Raw genomic sequence first — 20437 nt, 5'->3', positions numbered from 1 at the left:
TACTTTGAGATGAATAAAACCAAAAACACAGCATATAAAAATCAATGGAATGCAGCAAAAGCAGTACTGAGAGGAAAATTTATAGCTCTAAATGCTTACGTTAGAAAAGAAGAAAGACCCTAAACCAATACCCTAACTTTACACCTTAAGGACCTATAAAAATAAGAGAAAATAAACCCAAATCTTGCAGAGGAAGGAAATAATAAAGATTAGAGTGGAGATAAATGAAATAGAGAATAGAAAAAAACAATAGAGAGAATAAACAAAACCAAAAGTTGGTTCTTTGAAAAGATCAATATAATTGACATACATTTAGCTAGACTAACAAAAAAAAAAGGAGAGAAAAGATGGGAATAAATAAAATCAAAAATGAAAGTGGGGACATTGTTACCAACCTTACAGAAATAAAAAAAATTAAGAGAATACTAAGGACAATTGTATGTCAACAAATTAGATAATCTACATGAACTGGAAAAATTCCTAGAAACACTCAAATTATCTAAACTAACTCAAGAAGAAGTAGAAAATATCAACAGACCTATAACAAGTAAAAAGATTGTATCAGTAATCAAAAATCTCTCAACGAAGAAAAGCCTGGACCAGATGGCTTCACTGGAGTACTCTACTAAACTTTTAAAGAAGAATTAATGCCAATCCTACTCAAACTCTTTAAAAAAATGGAAGAGGAAGAAATTCTTCCTCATTCATTCTATAAGGCCATTGTTAACCTGATATCAAAGCCAGATAAAGATATCACAAGAAAAGAAAATTAAAGACCAATATCCCTTATGAATATAGATGTGAAAATTCTCAACAAATGCTAGCAAATCAAACCATGAACAAGAGGGATTTATACCAGGAATGCAGGGGTGGTTCAACATAAGGAAATCGATTAATATAATATGCCAAACAACAGACAAAGGAAAAAAAAATTATCATCTAAATTGATAGAGCAAAGGCATTTCACAAAATCCAACATTATTTCATAGTAAAAGCACTCAGAAAACTAGTAATAGAAGGAACTTCCTCAACATGATAAATGACATTTATGGAAAAACCACAACTAGCAACATACTCAATGGTTAAAGACTGAAAACTTTCTCCCTAAGATCAGGTACAAGATACGGATGCCCACTTTTACCATTAGTACTCATCATTGTACTAGAAGTTTTAGTCAGAGCAATTAGAAAAGGAAAAAAAAATAATAAACGTCTTCCAAAGCAGAAAGGATGTAGTAAAACAATCTATATTCCCAGATGGCATGGTCTTTAATATAGAAAACCCCAAATAATCCACAAAAAACATTAGAGCTGATAAACTAGTTGTGCAAAATTGCAGGTTCCAAAATCAACACCCAAAAATCAGTTTTGTTTCTACAAACTATCAATGAACAATGCCTGGGAACAAATTTACCAGGGAGGTGAAAGACATGTACACTGAAACTACAAAGCATGGCAGAAAGAAATTAAAGAGGACCTAATTAAATGGAAAGACATCCTGTGTTCATGGATTGGAAAAGTTAATATTGTTAAGATTTCAATACTATCCAAACTGATCTACAGACTGAATATTATCTCTACCAAAATTCTAACACACATTTTTGCAGAAAAGGAAAAGGTAATCCTAAAATTCATATAGAGTTACAAGGAGTCCTAATAGCCAGAACAACCTGGAAAAAGAACAAGGTTGCAGGACTCACATTTCCTGATTTAAAAATTTATTACAAAGCTGCAGTAATCAAAATGGTGTAGTGTTGGCATAAGGATAGACATACAAACCAGTGGAATAAAATTGAGAGTCAATAAATAAACCCATATACCTATGGCCAATTGATTTTTGTGCCAAGTCCATTCAGTGGGGGAAAGAATAGTCTCTTCAACAAATAGTACTGGGACAACTGGATTTCCACAAGCAAAACAGAAAAGTCAGAACCCTATCTCACACAATATATAAAAATTAACTCAAAATGGACCAAAATTCATAAATATAAGAGCTAAACCACAAAAGTCTTAGAGAAAATATAGAAATAAATCTTCACGACCTTGGATTCTTACCTATGACACTAAAAGCACAAGTAACAAACCACCAAAATAGATAGACTTCATAAAAATTTAAAACTTTTGTGCATCAAAGGACATTATCAAGAAAGTGAAAATATAACCTACAGAATTGGAGTAAATATTTGCAAATCTAATATTTTACAAGTGTTTAATATCCAGAACATATAAAGAACTATTAAAAATCAACTACAAAATGACAAACAACATCATTAATCATTAGGTAAATGCAAATTTCCTTCCTGATTCATCTCATACAATTAGCCTTCCTTGACTATTCCCACCCCACCCTGATTATACTTTTGCCCATATCTCTTCATCATTCTATTTCTATTTTACTCAGTTTAAGTTGTTTAGTTCAGCAATTGCCAAATCTGGCTGGTCATCAGGGTCATTGAAGAACTTGAAAAAAATATGGGTGACTGGACTTCATCCCAAACATACTGAACAACGGTCACTAGACATAGAAACGTGAAATATGTATTTTTACACATTTATCTGTGTGATTTGTATGATCACCCAGGTTCAGGACAAACTGCTCTAAATGATTCTTGGACATGAATCATAACTCCACAGCTAGATTCTAAGTTCCTAAAGTGCTGTAGTGAGGTCTCCTGCTACTACAAGAGTGATCAGATATTAGGACCCTTAATAAGTGGGTGCTTGATGATCAGAACTAGATAATCTTGTCCATGATGTTTCATTTCATACCAAGAGTAAATCCTCCCATTTTTATTGACATAAACAACTCAGCTTCCATGACTATTCATAGTCCCTCAGGGCCTACCCACAGGGCCCTGTGCTTGAAACTCTATCCTCTAAACTGTCCTAGTCCAACTTCTCCTTTTTAAACAGTGACTACATGAGGTTTTAGTTTATTACGCTGATCAAACTCGCAGATGATCCAAAGATAGATAGAATCCTATCATGTACTGAATGACATGAGATCCAAAATTTTCTGGACATGTTAACATGTTCAACCAGAACCAAAATAGTGCAATTGACAGAGACTGATGTAGTTATTAGATCATACTCCACTCTACTTTTAGGAATCCCTCCTGAAAATATCAGAATTAGACAAATGTTATGTACAAAGATGTTTATCACAATGCTTTTTAAATATGCAAATAATTGTCATTCTAAGTTTTTTTGCGTGTGTGTGAGGAAGATCAGCCCTGAGCTAACATCCGTTGCCAATCTTCCTCTTTTTGCTGAAGAAGATTAGCCCTGAGCTAACATCTGTGCCCATCTTCCTGTATTTTGTATATGGGATGCCGCCACAGCATGTCTTGATGAGCAGTGCGTAGGTCTGTGCCCAGGATCCGAACCTGCGAACCCGGGGCCACGAAAGTGTGGCACGCAAACTTAACCACTATGTAACTGGGCTGGCCCCCATGAGTTTTAAACAACATATTTAAGGAATGTTGAAAGGTACCAAGAAACAATTGAATATCATGCACAAATATTCCACGTAGAAACAACCAATGTTCATATGTTGATGTTCAGCCTTTCGTTTTTATTACTATAAATATTTTTTGACAAAATTGTAATTATACATACATGATATCTTATATTCTGCTTTTCTCAGATGGCATTAATTGTTAGCATCTCTGCATTACATTAAATAGGCTATCATTAAAACTATGCTTTAAGAACTCCTATTGTGGAGCCCACCTGGTGGCAGAGTGGTTAAGTTTACACACTCCACTTTGGTGGCCTGGGATTTGCAGGTTCCGATCCTGGGAGCAGACCGATGCACCGCTCGTCAAGCCATGCTGTGGTGGCATCTCACATACAAAATAGAGGAAGATGGGCACAGACGTTAGCTCAGGGCTAATCTTCCTCACCAAAGAGGAAGATTGGCAGTTGATGTTAGCTCATGGCCAAAGTTTCCTCACAAAAGAAAAAAAAAAAAAAGAACTTCTGTTGCATGCTATAACTTTATTTACACAGTTTCTTAGTGTAAGGCATTTAGATTGGGCAATGAATACCCTTATACATACATTTATGTCCATATCTCTGATTATTATCTTAGGATATATTCTTAGAAGACAGATTATTTTATTAAAAGGTGTGCTCTTGCTTGAGGCATTTGATATATGTTACAAAACAAATCCTCAGAGAGGTTGTACAACTTTATATACAGTAAAAAATATCTGATTTTTGTTTTAATATTGCTTTTCTTATTACCAGTAAGAAAGAACAGTTTATATTGACTGTTAGTGAACTGTACTTTTTTTTGCAAATTATCTCTTAATATTTCTTACACATTATACCACTAGAGTGTTAACAGTTTTATTCTTTATTTATATGGTTGTTTTATACATTATGAATACCAATCATCATTTAAAATGCTTTTTCACAAAACGCCATATACTATTTATTTTCAGATATGATGTTTTTTGACATTCAGAATTTCTAACTTTTGTGTAATCAAATGTATTTGTTTTTCTTTTGTGCATTCTTATATGATCACTAGTTCTTTCCCACCAGGTAAAAACTTATATATATTTTCTTCTAGATGTTATTGGCATTTCTTATTACATACAACTCTTTAATTCTTATGGAATTTATTTTATGTTCTGTGAGATGAAAGTATAATAGTACTTTTTTCAAATAGATAATACATTGCCCCAGCACATTACCTAAGTGTGTCAGTGTCACCATTATTTAATATTTTAAAAATGAAAATATTGAAAACATAAAATCTACCAAGAGGGAAATTAGTAAATGCTACTCAATGGCAAATATCAGTTAGTGCAGAATAAAGGACATATGCTTACCACTTTTGAGGTATTTTAAGGGCATGGAAACATTCTTTGACATAATGTTAAGTAAAAAAATAAGAATGTAAAAATATTCATACATGTCTTAGTCCATTCAGGCTGCTACGACAAAATACACAGACTGAGTGGCTTATAAACAACATAAATTCATTTCTCACAGTTCTGGAGGCTGGAAGTCCAAGATCAGGGTGCCAGCATGGTCAGATGAGGTTCTGCTTCCAGGTTGCAGACTTCTCATATCCTCACATGGCGGAAAGGGCGAGGCATCTCTCTGGGGTCTCTTATATAAGAGCATTAATCCATGAAGTCTCTACTCTCATGACCTAAACATTTCCCAAAATCCCCATCTCCTAATACCAACACACTGGGCATTAAGAAGTCAACATATGAAGTTTTGGGGGACACAAGCATTCAGACCATAGCAATACAACACAACCTCCATTATCTAAATATCAAAAGTGGAAGGAAATACACCCAAATATCAATAATTATTATACACACATATATAATAATAAAATATAGTTGGATTATGTGTTTTCCTTTGTATACATTCTGCATTTTACAAGCTACATTTAATAGTATGCATTACTTACACTGTTTTTAGCTGTTTAGAAAAATCAATTTTTCTAATAACAGCCCAAAGGAAATCAAACTGGGCAGAAACTCATGTGAAAAAGATTCTTGGAGTTTTAATTGACAGGAGATTAATATAAAATAATTATCAATGTGAACTAGATATCTAGGCATATACATTAACAGAAATATATTGTCCAATTCATGAATAGCAAGAGGCTGACACATTTCTGTAATGACTGGTCAACAAAGATTATAACGGCATTTGGTTTTGGGTTCTGTATTTTAAAAAGTATTGACAAACTAGAAAGCATTCAGAAAAGATTTACCAGAGTAGCTAGGATTCAATTTATTTATTTATTTATTTGGTATATAAAATGGTTAAAAAAAAACAAGGATGCCAATAAGGACAAGACTAAGAGGGAAATTCATTTTCAAATATTTGAGGACCATCTTAGGCAAGAGGCAGTTTTCTGTTACCCTGAAACAAAAACAAAAAAAGACAAAGCTAAAACCATAGTTAGAGAAACAAATTATTCTACAGTAGTTCAGACAGAAACTAGATGGTCACCTGTCAGGATCACTATAGAAAGATTCCTTCTTTAAGTGGCAGAGTAGATTGTAGGACCCCAAATGTTTGTTTTAACCTTGAGATTCTCTGATTCTAAGATTATCTGATAACCTTTACTTAGAAAAACATACTTTTCTATACCATTTACTATCATTCAAAACATGACAAATTCAAATTTGACTTACTTATTCATATGACATTTAAATCTATTTTTAGGCTAAGAATTGTAATGTTCATATGATGAAAAATGTGTATACTGATACTAGAAAAGAGCTTCCAAAAAAGCAAAAAATTAAATTAGAAAATGTTTTTAAATTTCATAATGAAAAGATCTAGAGAGGCATTCAGATAATGGTATTTTAATTAGTATGAGAGATTTTTATTATGATACTGTTCACATGATACTGATAATGTTCTATACATGACAGAAAATATGAATTATAGACAAAATTCAAAATTCATAGTACAATAGTATCACCATGGTATCAAAGGCCATCATTACTCTCATAATTCATAGAGAGAAAATATCATTATGATTTAAGAATTAAATGTCATTCAAACCTTTTTTATTATGATGAAAAATGTGTAATTATACTTCTTGAAAGGCATTCAATCTAGTGACATTAGAGAACATAAAGGAAAACCAGGGTTCTATCAATGAGAACTTGACTTATTTATCAATTTGGCATAAAACTTCTGTGCTCAGATCAGAATTGTGTCTGTTTTATCAACGTGTAGCCCAGACGACAGGTTCATTTTGAGTCATTTCACTAGAACTACCTCTGAGCATTACTGAATACCAGTGGATATGAGGGCAATCATAGGATGGTTGGATGTAGCCAGGTCAGCCATTGTGAAAACAAAGGTTTTGATGTCCTGACTAGGCTAAGTTGAACACATTAATTAATTCATTAATTATTAACTAAGTTCCTAATATTTGCCATGTAGACCTTAAAGACGGTGCAAAGATGTTATCCCTGTTATTAAGTACTTTACAGTTTAATCAACATTATAAAATATATGCACAAATAAATAATGCAGGGTACAAGGTGATAAAAACCATAAAAGAGGGGGAAATTAAGGTGTTTTGGGAGTTTGGAGGAGGGAAATTTTGCTTTTGGATAGAAGGAATATGAAGGAAATGGTATTTGAGTTAAGCCTAAAAAGTGATATTTAGGATTTGGACATGGAGAGATAGGAGGACAACAGAGGAAGATATTCTAGGAGAAGGATGATGGCACACACACAGACACACAAAAAAACTGCTGAGAAGTAGAAAGCATACTTAGTAATCATGAGTAGTGCTGCATGGCTGAAGTGAATGGCAGAAAGGAGTGTACTGAGAGATAAGACTGGAAAGACAAGTTAGGAGCAGACTCTGGGGGAGGGGATGCCTAAAGTGTATTGCTAAACAAATTGAAAATTGTTTGGTACTGAGCAACATCTAGGAATTGGGAAACTAGTAACAATAGGATGCCTCACCTCCCAGAAATGGCTTCACTGTATGCGTGACAGGAGAGGTAAATGGGCAAATGTTCTTCTTTCATAGACTCCCAGTCACTTCTGATTGGCTGCAGTTCCTATCCAAGTATAACCTTGATTTTTGAGGGAGCTCAGGGACTAACCAGAGTGTACCTAAAGCTCTGTGCTGAGGAGAAATCTAGTTTGCTTCTTTTTTTCCAGACCCCAGCACTTTTACTTGACATTGCCAAGTACAATGAATATTAAGTAGAATAGCTTGTGAGACCTCATGGAAAGGAAAATAACATCAACCTCAGATTAAATATGTTGGCAGAAAGGGAAATCTTCAGCCAAACAAAATAATTTACTGTGTGATTTTGAATAATGTGCTTTGTCGTATTATACACGTGTGTTCCCGTTAATGAACATAGGTAGCTGACAGTTGCCTATATTTTGATCCAGGAATAAAAACAAGGCTGAGATCTAACTTTACCTCAGTTATCACACACATAGTCAATTTCTGCTTGAACTAGCTTCTGCATTTGACATAGTTCGATAAGGTTCCTCGCAGAGTTGTTGGAATTGAGTTAGTAATATACACATATATAAAGGCTATGACACATCATTCACAGAGATAACATAGGCAATAAGTAATGGTAATATAATTGCAAGGCAAGAAGCAGGTTGAGTACCTTTAACAACTACATATTGAACACTAACTTCTTGCCTAGCTTAGATTGTGGGATACAGCAATAAAAGGGATCTTGACAAAGTGACCATATAATTTATTGTTGAAACCAGAACACTTTTGAGAAAAAAAAAAGGGGGTCACTATTAAATTATAATAGAATAACAAGTGGTAACAAAAGCTGTTCTAAGAAAATAGATGTATGCTCATTCTAGATTTAAAAAAAGGTGGTCTGTAGCTTGATAGAGTTGGCACGTCAAAAACTCTCAGTGTACAAAGTGGCATATGACCAAATACAAGATAATGTCAGTTGGAAAAAAAATAAGAGTTCTGAGAAGGAACTATAATAATTGAGAAAGTAAGATTTGAAATTTAAACAGATGAGAAACTTTTGAATAGGCATAGACATCAAGGTAAAGGAGAGGTAGAAGCTGGAAGATGTCTGTAATTAAAAGTGGAAAAGAAGCAAAGTGAATGTGAGAGGGAGCCTGAGGAAGTATGCCTGACCTGAGTGGAATGGATACCTGAATAGAATTTTTTTAAGGATGACTCCGTTGACTCCCATTGGCTTTCCTTGAAAAGCAGTCTTAAAAGACAGCACTCCTTACTTCTGTAAGAAGTGATTTCTCTCTTTAGAAAACCAACTCCAATTATGGATTTCATGCATGTCAGGCTCAATAGGCAGGGACATGATTACATCAGAAAGTGGTATGCAGTGTGTGCACTTTAAAATTACTAGAAGAATAATAGTTTGCAATCTTTATGTAAATCAGCAAGCTTTTCTGCCTCTATCACTCCCTCCTAGCATGGCAGGAAAAGTGCAAACCTCATCCCTTTGGAAAGAAAATGACTGATGAAATATTAATAAAGATTACTAACAAAGTAAGCACTATGACTCAGGTTGTAAAGAGCTGTGGGATCTAGATGGTGAACAAATTTATTCAGCAACAGGGCAAGTTATTCAGATGTTTTAAAGCAGATGACACCACCTCTATAAACTGCAGGGAGCCGTTGGGAGTGAGGTGGCATGGAGGTGTAGGGGGAGGGGACATTTGAAAGAAGGGAGTTATTTTATCAGGATTAAATAGTAAGCAAAAAGGAAGAGGAATTTCAATGAAAAGCTCACAGCACATGCACACAGTAGCATGGAGGCCTTCATTTCCTCTCTTAAATGGTTACCTTCCCCTCAGCCTTGCCTTTTTGACTATCACAGGAATTGGTTTAAGCCATACATGTTCCTCAGCACAAGGCTGCAGTGCTGACACTTTCAGATAATATGCACATGTGACTGGCTAAAGTGGATTCTTTTATTTAAAAAAAAAAATCAAATAGTGAGATTTGGACATTTCCAGTGATAGGTGAAATGATAACTCAGAGACAATTTTACCCATTTTCATGGATTTTTGTTTTAGACTGTCTTTGTCAGCTCAGGCTGCTATAACAGAATACCATTACTGGGTGGCTTAAACCACAGACACTTATTTTCTCACAGTTTTGAAGTTTGTAAATCTGAGGTAAGGATGCCAGTATGGTTGGGTTCTGGTAAGAGTCCTCTTCCTGACTTGCAAACAGCCACCTTCTCACTGTCTGCTCACATATGGCCTTTCCTGAACACATGCACGTGGAGAGAGGGAGCTCTGGTGTCTCTTCCTATTCTTATAAGGACCCTGATCCCATTATGGCGGCTCCATGCTCATGACCTCATCTAAACTTAATTACTTCCCAAAGGCCCCACCTCTAAAGGCCATCACATTTGTGGGGTTAAGGCTTCAACATATGAATTTCAGGGGCACACAAACGTTCAGTCCGTAACAGAGACTTAGCTTGTGACAGACTCTTGGGGAAAGGTCAGAAGGCAAACACTGTCTTTTAAATGTGGAATCAACACATGTCCCATTCTCCCCAACCTTCCTGGAACTCAAGAGTTATTTACCCCTGCCAAAACAGAGAAAGACTGAGATTGAGAGAGAAAGCTAGCTCTAGCAGGGTAGCAATCATATTCAGCAAGCTGAGGGACTTATGCTCCACAGGGATGTCCAAAACAGCCACTGCATATTACACCTGGTAGCCCCTCAAGCTTTGCAATGATGGCTTAGAGGTGGGGGATTGCTATATATGTATGTGTGGTATCTTAGTCCATTTAGGCTGCTATAACAAAAATATCATAGACTGTGGCTTATAAACAAGAGAAATCTATTTCTCACAGTTCTGGAGGCAGAGAAGTCCAAGATCAAGGCACTGGCAGATTTGCTGGGGTGAGAGCCTGCTTTCTGGCTCATAGATGGCTGCCTTCTCACCGTGTCCTCACATGGCAGAAGGGGCAAGAGAGCTCTCTGGGGTCTCTTTTATAAGGGCACTAATCCCATTCATGAGGACTCCACGCTCAAGACCTAATCACCTCCCAAAGGCCTCATCTCCTAATACCATCACATTGGGGATTTGGTTTCAACATATGAATTTTTGGGTGGACACAAACATTCAGTCTAATGCATGTGGTATTCAAGTTGTGCTATTGGTACCTTCTTCCTTCACCTCTAGGAAGGTCATCTCATTATCATTATTCCAACTCTACCACTTGATATATAGACCATGAGCCAAAGGGAGGATTCTTCACAAAAGTAAATTGTAGCATCATGGGGGAGATAAAATTGGACAGCATACATTAATCAGGAGACATGCCCATTTTTGTTAGTGAGGAATTTGAGGCCTAGTGAGGCTTTCAGTGACTTACTCAAGGTCAAGAAATGAGTTACCAAGGAAACACAAATAATAATCCAGGTCTCCTGAATTCTAACAGAGTTCCTTTCTTTAAAAGTGTACTGCTAACATGAAAGCTTAAAAGAATCCTAGGGCCTCTTTTGATAGGTATTCTCCTATAGGCCAGAAAGGTAACTAAGGGCATTCTTATAAAGGAAAAGGAATTATAGAAAGATATTACTATTCTTTGCTGCTGCTATTTCTCAAAGATTTGTAGTTTAGTTATATCTGTCACAGTGAATAACTCATGGAACAAGGGACACAGGTGAGTCTAGAGGGTAGAGTGAAGCCACCCTGACTTCAAATTTTTCAAAGGAAAATAAGAAGTTTTATTATTATTTTAAAGGAGGTTAGAGGATTGTTGTGGTACTGTTGCATAGTATTAATAGATTAAGAAAGCCAAAAGAATAGGCATTCTTTATGACTCTCAGGGTTTAATAAGGAGGGAGACCTAGGGTGTCAAGGTATAAGTTTCCACTACAAAAGATGGACTAAGCTTCATTGTAAAACAATTAATTGCTATCAGTAAATACATTAAATAGATATGTTTAAAATTCTATTGCTTTTACATAAAACCATGAGTCTTCCAGAGAACCCTTCACTCAATTAAACTATTGACTTGGATTGGGACCCTGCTAGGCTATGCAGTTCATATACATTAGCAATATTCAATTACTGGTTTTCTTTTATTGACAAACACTAAAGACTAATGAACTAAGGGGACCACCAATTCAAACAAACATGAAGAATGTCAACGTTAGAGGTGTAAACATGTCCCTAATTAATGAATTTAGTAATCATTTCCTTCTGGTTTAGGATATTAAATAAAATCTGGTGTTCATAAAATAATAAGATAGACATATCCAAAATAAAAAATCTAGTCTCAACACACACATACAAATACAAACACGCACAAGAATATTAGACTTTCAGCAACCTTAATCTGGAACCTAGAAATAGACAAACAAAAAAATAAACCTGTGATAGTTCTTAGAAATCCCATACACTAAAGTCCAGGTATTTTATCCCATAGAAGAAGTATTTCATCCCTTGCTCATATTCATATATCGATGTATCTATGTCAATATATAGGTATCTATATATCTTTGTATACAAGCAAAATAAACTTACTTATCTCATTCTCCAATCTGTAGAAGATTAGAAGCAGCAAATTAGAAGCTACAAGCAAGTAAAGAAAGTTGTCATTTCAGGCCAACATACCATAATGAAAAATGACAGATATTCATGTAGCAAGCTAGAGAATAAAATCTCTATGCCTATACCCATGCAATTAAAAGCACTGCAATCTGGGGCTATTTGGAGTATGGATATATATCTCAGTAAACACCAAGGACATGATAATCTGTTACATGGCCTGATATTTGATGGTCATATTGATCCATTTCTTCAGTCATCAAGCAAAACCTTTTTATATTCTGTTAGATTTTGTTTATCACTTGGATATGAATTTGTATAAAATATAATTCATTTCTTGTTGCCTTTCTAAACATTTCAGTTCTTAAAGAGGCAAGTTTAAGTTTTTTGTAAAATTAACATTTTTAGAATATCTCCATTGATGATGCTAGATTAAAAGAAAATTACCATGTGTATCTGTGTATGAGAGAAGAAATGTGGATTCCTAGTATGAGGAAAGAAATATAACTTGGGCTCCTGGATAAACAGAAGCAGGGCCATTCCTAGGTTTGGGGTAGGGGAGCCTGGTAAGTATTTTTTGTGGGATCTCTGACTGTATAAACAACTTAATTTTGAAACATGTTATAAATTCAATGGGCCCATATGAAGTATGGTGATTTATTGATGAAGACTTAGAATATTGGATAGATAAAGAAGATTTAGAATAGTGAATAGAGAAGAGATACTTTTGTATTTGTTTATTTTACAAAAAATGCATGTGAAGAATCTTAGTCTTTTCCAGGCACTATTTCTTTCTGTTCAGGTCCATATACAACCTCTTTGTGTACTTTATTGTTAATTGTGCCATTCGTGGCTAATTTCATATCTCTTACCATGAAAAGAAACATAGCAATACTGGTATTATTCACAATACTATGGCTCTTCACAACCAGTTTATTATGAAATAATGTAGATCTTCTTGCCTCTGCAGTTCCCTAATGTCATTTATTTAATGCTGGTTTTACTATCACTTATGACACTGCATAATCCATCCTGCCTCTTCTGAACACTGGGTTCTAGTGACTCTCTTTAAAAGCATTACCGTGATCCGTTGATCATGACCACAAATGAAAGTGTTGCCCAGAGTATGCAGAAAAATGTGAGCAATAATCTGCTTTCTGGTCATGTTAAAGTTATCATTCAGAATTTTTATAGTATAAACATATTATAGGATGTATTTCTATACATCTTCCAATCATGTCTGCTTTTGAACTCTTCAGGACATAATCACTACCAAATAAAATCCATCACAAAGTTTTGAAAATTCTCCCTCCAAAATATATCCCAAATCTGACCATTCCTCTCTGTCTCAACTTCCACAATCCTAATCCAAGTCATCATCACTTCTCACTTAGGATAGCGGCACTCAATACCCCATAAAATGTTTCCGCAATTCTACTCCTGTTTCTGTTTATCATTTCTTACACAGCAGTCAGAGTAATATTCTTGAAACAGATTAAGCCACATCCTTGCTTAAAACTATCTAATGGCTTCCCATCACAATTTAAGTGAAGTTAAAATTTTTAATGTACGAAAGAAAGGCCCTCATGATCTGCCCTTGCCTTCCTCTCTAACTTTGCCCCCCCACCCTGCACACTACGCTCCATACATATTTACTGTACACACCACTATAGGGCCTTTGCAGTCTCTGTTTTTTCTTCTTCTCCATTCCACAAATCAATCTCTGTCATAATCTCTTTTGTTTTCTTCATAACACTCACCACTTACTGAAATTATCTTGATTATTAAATTGTTTCTATTTCCTTTCTTTTCCACTAGATTTAAGGATCATGAAAGCAGGAATGTTATCTATCATGCCCACTGTGGTATATTCCCTGTGACAAGTGGTAAAGTCGGGATTAAAACCTAGATCCAAAGACTCAGTCCAATTCTTCCTTCAAGAGGCTTAAAATCTACTTAGAGAGGTATGAAATACATTAAGAGGAACGCAGTACAGTCCTCAGTAAGGTACTGATTATTTAAAATGGACTGAAAGTGATAAAATATGTCAGAAATGGCTAAGATTACTATAGCTAGGAGTTTTAAGGGTAGATATTACAGAGGAGGTAGATTAAGTTCCTACATCTCAGAGAGCCAAATATAAAAGTTAGAAGTAAAATATAAATGTGTGGAATCATTATTTATTTTGTATCCGGACAAAATTTACTCTGTAACAATAACTCAAACAAAAACCTCTCAAATTTTGATTCTTGCCATACAACATTTCTACTCAGTGCTGTTCTATGTTTTTAGAAAAAAAATTCACAACTCAAGTACTTATAGTCTGAGCTTTATCAATTTGCAAAAAAGACCACTTCAAAAATAGGTTTTCTTCTTCCCACTGGACCCCAGAAGTGATCGTGAACTAGGGAGTGACCATGTATAACTTCAGTTATATGTTACAATTAAAATGTGATCTTAAGTATATTCAAATTTGTGAGAAAGGGCCATGAAACTTTCAGGGAGAAAATGATATTGTCATTAACATGCAAACCAGTCTTGTGGTTTGCACCAGTCTGTGCAAAAGACATATGTTGCAAATGCATAGGGAATGAGTTATCAGTTGGATTGTGTGGGCTGCTTACAACAGAAGACAGAGTTGTAAAGAACTAAGAGAACTTTTTATAAATCTGATCAGGCAAGACCATAGAAGCAATAGAATAAACTGTTCTGGGGTATATTCAGCCAGAAACAAAGACCCGAGTGAAGGACAGAAAAGATGAAAGAGAGAGAAAAAAAGATTCCTAGGCTCAGACTCATACTGACAAAGGCAGTAACAATGGGAGAGGCTATATACTTGTATTAAGAAAGCTGAGTATTATGAGATTTTTCTTGTGATTTGGCTCAAAATATATCAAAATTTCTCATGAGGTATTTATGCTGGACTGTACATTCATAATAATTATGTGTGCTGAAAATTTCAAATCTTAGGTGGTAGGAACAATGAATTAACTTGTGATCCTGAAACAAAAAAGGGAAACTATTCTCGAAGGCTTCAGGTTGCTTGGGGTGATGATTGTGGAATGAAGTGTGCCATCTCACCAGTCAAAAATTTGTCTGACTTCCCAAACTAGGACAGCACACGTACTAAGGTATTTTTAAACAAATATTTTGGAGGGTTTTATGTGATTTTAAATTTTATATAATAAGTATGAATCATTTTATAAAGAAGAACATACTAATCATCTTATCACTCAGAGATAAGCACTACTAACAATTGGTATATTTCCTTCCATTCTTTTTATTCCTGGCTACCAATATGCCCTGTGTCATCTGATTTGGAGTACATACAAGGTCACATCTCTTCTGATATTCAAAGCAATACAAGTCTGAATCTCATCTCACAGATTTCAATCTGTCCCTTTGTTCTCTTAGACATTGCTTTCCCCAATATTCCTCAGAATCCTTATGGTGGGCACAATACTTCCATTGACTATTTAATCCACGCTGCATACGAGAGGAAGGTAATTTTCCAAATGGAAAAGAAATTGCTATCAAAAAGTGTGAATGCATACCAAGTGGCCAGTGGGTGGCCAAAACAAATGTGCACTGTATTTCCCTGGGTTCTCAAGAAAAAGGGACTCTGAATTTCAGGCAAATTGTATTTTTGGGGTATCACCTGGAGACTGCAGCTTTCATCTGAGGAATTGAATTGTACAATACAAATAAAACAAATAAAGCACATTTTTTATCTCCTTTGGCCTCTTTTGGGGTACATTCTTTAACTATATTTTTCTCCTCCTGATTATAATTATTTTTCTTAAACTACAATTTCAAAGTAAGCTAGGGCTTGAGCTCCTCTCCTTTCAATGCCTTTTCTGAGTCATTAACCACCTTAGTTTGCATTTGGTTTTGACCATTCACTCATTTCCATGGTGATTTAGAAGAGCAGCTGAATGGAAGCAGAAAATGACAGATAAAAATCTGTCTTCTTAAGCAACAGGAGGGGTGAAGACAGAAAGCAGGAAAGTAGACTTACATAAGAATTATTCATGATATGTGACCCATGATGTTGATGGTAATCAAGATACTTTACTGGCTGCCACTTCTGCTTATGCTAATGTTACCACTATTGACTTACTGTGCTCTGAAGGAAGTAAAGTGGCATATGTAGGGCAAGTGCCAAATTTCCAAATAGTGTGATGCATTATGGATGCATTATAGACTTCTGGCAGGATTTAGAGCATCTTTGTGTTCAGAGTACACACCCAGTTGGTGACCATCTCATATTAATAATTCAGAATTTGAGGTCTTACCAAATCCAGCGAGTCTAGAGCAAAATTGTGAAATCAGTAACATATAATTGCAGAGTCCACCATCTTTGCTTCCATATATCCATCCCTTGTGGTATGCCGAAGACCTCAACAACGTCTTCATAATAACTGGGACTCCTTGCTGTACAATGTTGGAACTATGTCCCACACTCCTGAATTTTCCTCATATCTTTCCCCCCTTATAGATATTTCTATCCAGATTTTATTCTCTTGGGATCCTCCAAGAAAATGGAGGACATTTCTAAGAAAATAGAGGAATGTTGCCATGGCAACATTTTGATAGAGGTGTTTAATATCTAGCCCAATCATCTTCAACTATTTCTTAATCTCAAAACACTTTGCTCAAATAACATTTTACAGATTTGCTAGTACTGCGAAATGCACTTCCCATGTGTAATTAAGAAATTTGTAGTAATTTTTATGGACTTGGGAGTTTTTCTGATTATAAAAGTAACACATGGTCTGTGCAAAAGCAAAAGGGAGGTGCAGAAAATATAAGGAAGAAAATAAAGGTGAGCCATATACCATCACCTCAAGGTAGCCACTATTAACATTTTGGTGTATATTCTTTAAAATTATATAGCTTCGATGAAGAATTTGAAACTGTAGCTTACACAAACACTGTGGAGATTAAGTAACTGAATAATATAATTGAACACCTACCATGATACCTAGCACACAGAAAACCCTAAGTAAATGTAACTATAGTTTGTCAATTTCACATTTTATGTCTCATTTGATTTCCCATGCCATCACTCTGATGCAAATGAAATCAGTAGTGTCACGGACTGAATGTTTGTTTCATCTCAAAATTCATATGTTGAAATCCTAATCCCCAATGTGATGGTATTAGAAGGTAGGGCCTTTGGGAGGTGATTATGTCATGAGAGTGGAGTCCTCATGAATGGGATTAGTGCCCTTAAAAAAGAGACTCCAGAGAGCTCCCTGGTCCCTTCTGACATGTGAGGACACAGTGAGAAAATGGCATCTATGAACAAAGAAGGGAGCCCCCACCAGAAACTGAATCTGCCAGTGTCTTGGTCTTGAAATTCCTAGCCTCCAAAAATGTGAGACACAAATATTTGTTGTTTAAACCACCCAGTCTGTGGTGGTTTTGTTATAGCACTCTGAATGGACTAAGCAGTATTAGCATTATTTTTCTCTAGATGATTCTTATTAAGAATAAACATTTCCAGGCCCCGAATACCTAAAGATTTTCAATTCAGTTGATCTGAGTAGGACCCAGGCCTTTTGTATGTGTCAACATCATCACATTAATCTGGCGCCTAGTCAGAGTTGAGAACCTTTGCTTTAGAGATATCACTCAATGAACATTCAAAGGACATGCCCCAAACCCTCTCCTGAGAGTATTGACTAAAATTCAAAATAAGTCACTGCAAAGTAGGTGTTGGTGGTGATTCTGAGTCATCTTGATGCACAGCCTTGAAAATTTTTTGCCCTACACTTGATGTCTTTTTGTCATGTGCTTATGTCTTTGTACGTGCTCTATTGTCTTCTACCTGTGTTGTCCCCAATTCATGCTCTTGATTAGCAGCCTTAGGAGAGAAAATTTGCATTCTTCATGTCTTTATGTAGCCCCACATTACCTAGCATAATGTGTTGCACCCAGCCACAGATCAATCAATATTATTGACTCACCAAATGATGAATTTGAAGCAACCAGTCAATACTACATTAGTCCTAAGGGAAAAGAATATGGAATGCACATGTTTTGAACAACCTCTATTTGTCCATTGTTGTTGGAACAACCACTTCCCTCTGGGCAGAGTGAAGAACAGCTCGCACCATCCTTTATCAGATTTGCCCTTGTCTAGCCCCTCCTGACTGCAGTCCACAAGTCTCTGGCTGACATCTTTTTTTTTAACCAGTATAATGTGAGCTATTGCAAAAGTTCACTGAAATGGGCCTAAAACAATAATCTAGCCTATCCTTGGTAGGCCTCTGGTTAACTCACCCACAGAAGATCTTTTACTACTCTCTTCTAGAAGCTCTGAAATGAAGGAATATCCAGAACTCTCTTAAGCTGCCAGTTCTTATACTGTGGTTGTTATTAGCGTGGTCTCTGGAATGAGACTGCCTGTAGTAAAATACATGCTCTGACACTCACTATCTGTTTAACCTGGGGCAAAGTTTTTACCTTCTCTATGCATCAATTTTTTCATCTATTAAAAAAAGTGGGGGCATAATATTAGTATCCATCTCACAAGAGTTTTTGTGAAGATTAAATTTCATAATGCTTGTAAAAAAATTAGTACTGTGACTGACACATGATAAGCACTGTGCAAGTGTTAAGAAAGGATAGTATTATCATTGGTAGTGGCAGAACTGTGAGAAATATGCTAGAGTCCGGACCATGGGAGCCAAGAAATCACTTACTGCTATTCTAACAACAGAGGTCAGAGTGGGAAATAGGTACTGAATCTGGAACACCAACAGTCCACGCACTGAAGGGGAGAGGTGATGGAGAGGTGAGGGTCTGGTTTTGCCACGAGGTTCTTACATACTTTCAGCAAGGACCCACTGGTGCAAGAACTAAATGATTACTCCTGGCTAGATGGAAGAGTGAGAATTACAGTCTAATGTCAGTGTTTCCTTCTCAGGATGTGTTGTGAGAAATTCTGGATTGCTGGTGCTTCAGTGATAAAAAGCACTTATTGACTTAATTTGATATTTTTATCACCAAAGTAGAAAACTGATACATTAAGTAGCCAATTAGTTCTCCCTATGTGGATGTGAGAGGAGACACGAAGGCTACAACAAACCAGTAGTGGTCTTTCCTGGTAGAATTGTAGGGATTGTAGCAACTCCACCACTGTCCATGGTCAATGCCACTATGCAGCATCTCTGTTGACAAGAGCTCTGTTACACAGTCTGAAAGGAGTAGAGATGGAATCCTCTCGGTTGCATCCTTACACTCTCCACAACACAAATAGATCTTTCCCCTTCCGTCTTTGAAAGCATCATTAAGAACGATGTGTTAACTAACCTTATTGTGGTAATCATTTTGCAATATATACATGTATCAAGTTATCACATTGTATATCTTAAACCTAAACAATGTTATATATCAATTATACCTCAATAAAGTTGGGGGGAAAAGAGCTATATTGTAGGTAGTAAATGAGGCTCTCAGCTTCAAGGATCACTTTTCCCTTCAAGCTGCACCAGAACCTACTTTTCAGTAAGAATTTGAGAAGGTACAATTTCTCCCTTCCTTACTCAGGAAGAAAAAATATTGAATAACATTGTAAATGTGGAAACTGCAGTGCTGAAACATGAGTCTCTTGTCCTGCATAGCAAACCTTTGTAACCCTGACCACTTATTGTTGTCTATGCTACAGTTCCAGAATCACAGCCCAGGAAGAGTTCTGGCCAACTATATCATCTTTCTACTAGGCAGAGCACCTTATCTTTTTCTGCCCTAGAAATGTATGTTAGACTAGACTCTGATCACCTCTCCCCAGATAAAGGCACTGGGAACCTTGCAGCTCCATTAACAATTTATCCTCATCCTACTTCTCTCCCACTCCTTTCCTTACTGCTGCCAATGTACGCTATAAATTCTTTTCTCCGTGATGTTGCTTATGCTGTTTCCTCCCCCTGAGACGCACTCCCTCCTCCTCCCTGCCTCTTCAAGTTCTACTCATCTTTCAACACCCAGCTCAACTTCTCCCTCACTAATTAAGCCTCTTCTAGCTGGTTCCAGCACACCCTGGCACACTGGTCTTAATCTCCTCTGAGTTGATATAATAGTGTAAGTCAGTCACTAAGCCAAGTGCTTTTTATTATTTTTTTTAAAGATGTATATACATCACCAGTGGTAATGTTATATACATAAAATTCTAGTCTTCCTGCATGAGTTAAAGATTCTGGGGGACAGTTCTGTATTTCCCACAGCATTTTGCACAGATGTTCTAAATATATATAAAGACTCATAATCCCCTGGAATCCCCAATTATTCATATCCAGATTATCTCTGTCCGGTACCTACTTTATAGTCTGATTTCATCTCCTAATAAATATCTAACACTCATTTTCTTTTCAATTTTTAAAAA

General features: G+C 36.0%; 1 protein-coding gene across 5 annotated transcripts in view; it reads right to left on the bottom strand.

The window, feature by feature from the left end:
* Nucleotides 1-5749: 5749 nt before the first annotated feature.
* Nucleotides 5750-20437, bottom strand: part of LOC147911783 (uncharacterized) — a 318235-nt gene continuing 303547 nt past the window's right edge. For all 5 annotated transcript variants that reach the window (XR_015550348.1, XR_015550350.1, XR_015550349.1 and 2 more), the window contains one exon: nt 5750-5897. Coding sequence is in view for 2 of the 5 variants with exons in the window: in XM_087426394.1 (XP_087282520.1) it covers nt 5798-5897 (100 nt within the window). In the remaining 3 variants the exon portion in view is untranslated. The remainder of the gene's footprint in view (nt 5898-20437) is intronic.

This window comes from Ceratotherium simum, chromosome X, assembly GCF_057802395.1.
Source record: "Ceratotherium simum simum isolate JZ-2026a chromosome X, ASM5780239v1, whole genome shotgun sequence".
Lineage (NCBI taxonomy): Eukaryota > Metazoa > Chordata > Mammalia > Perissodactyla > Rhinocerotidae > Ceratotherium > Ceratotherium simum.
This window is presented reverse-complemented; position numbering and strand designations above follow the sequence as displayed.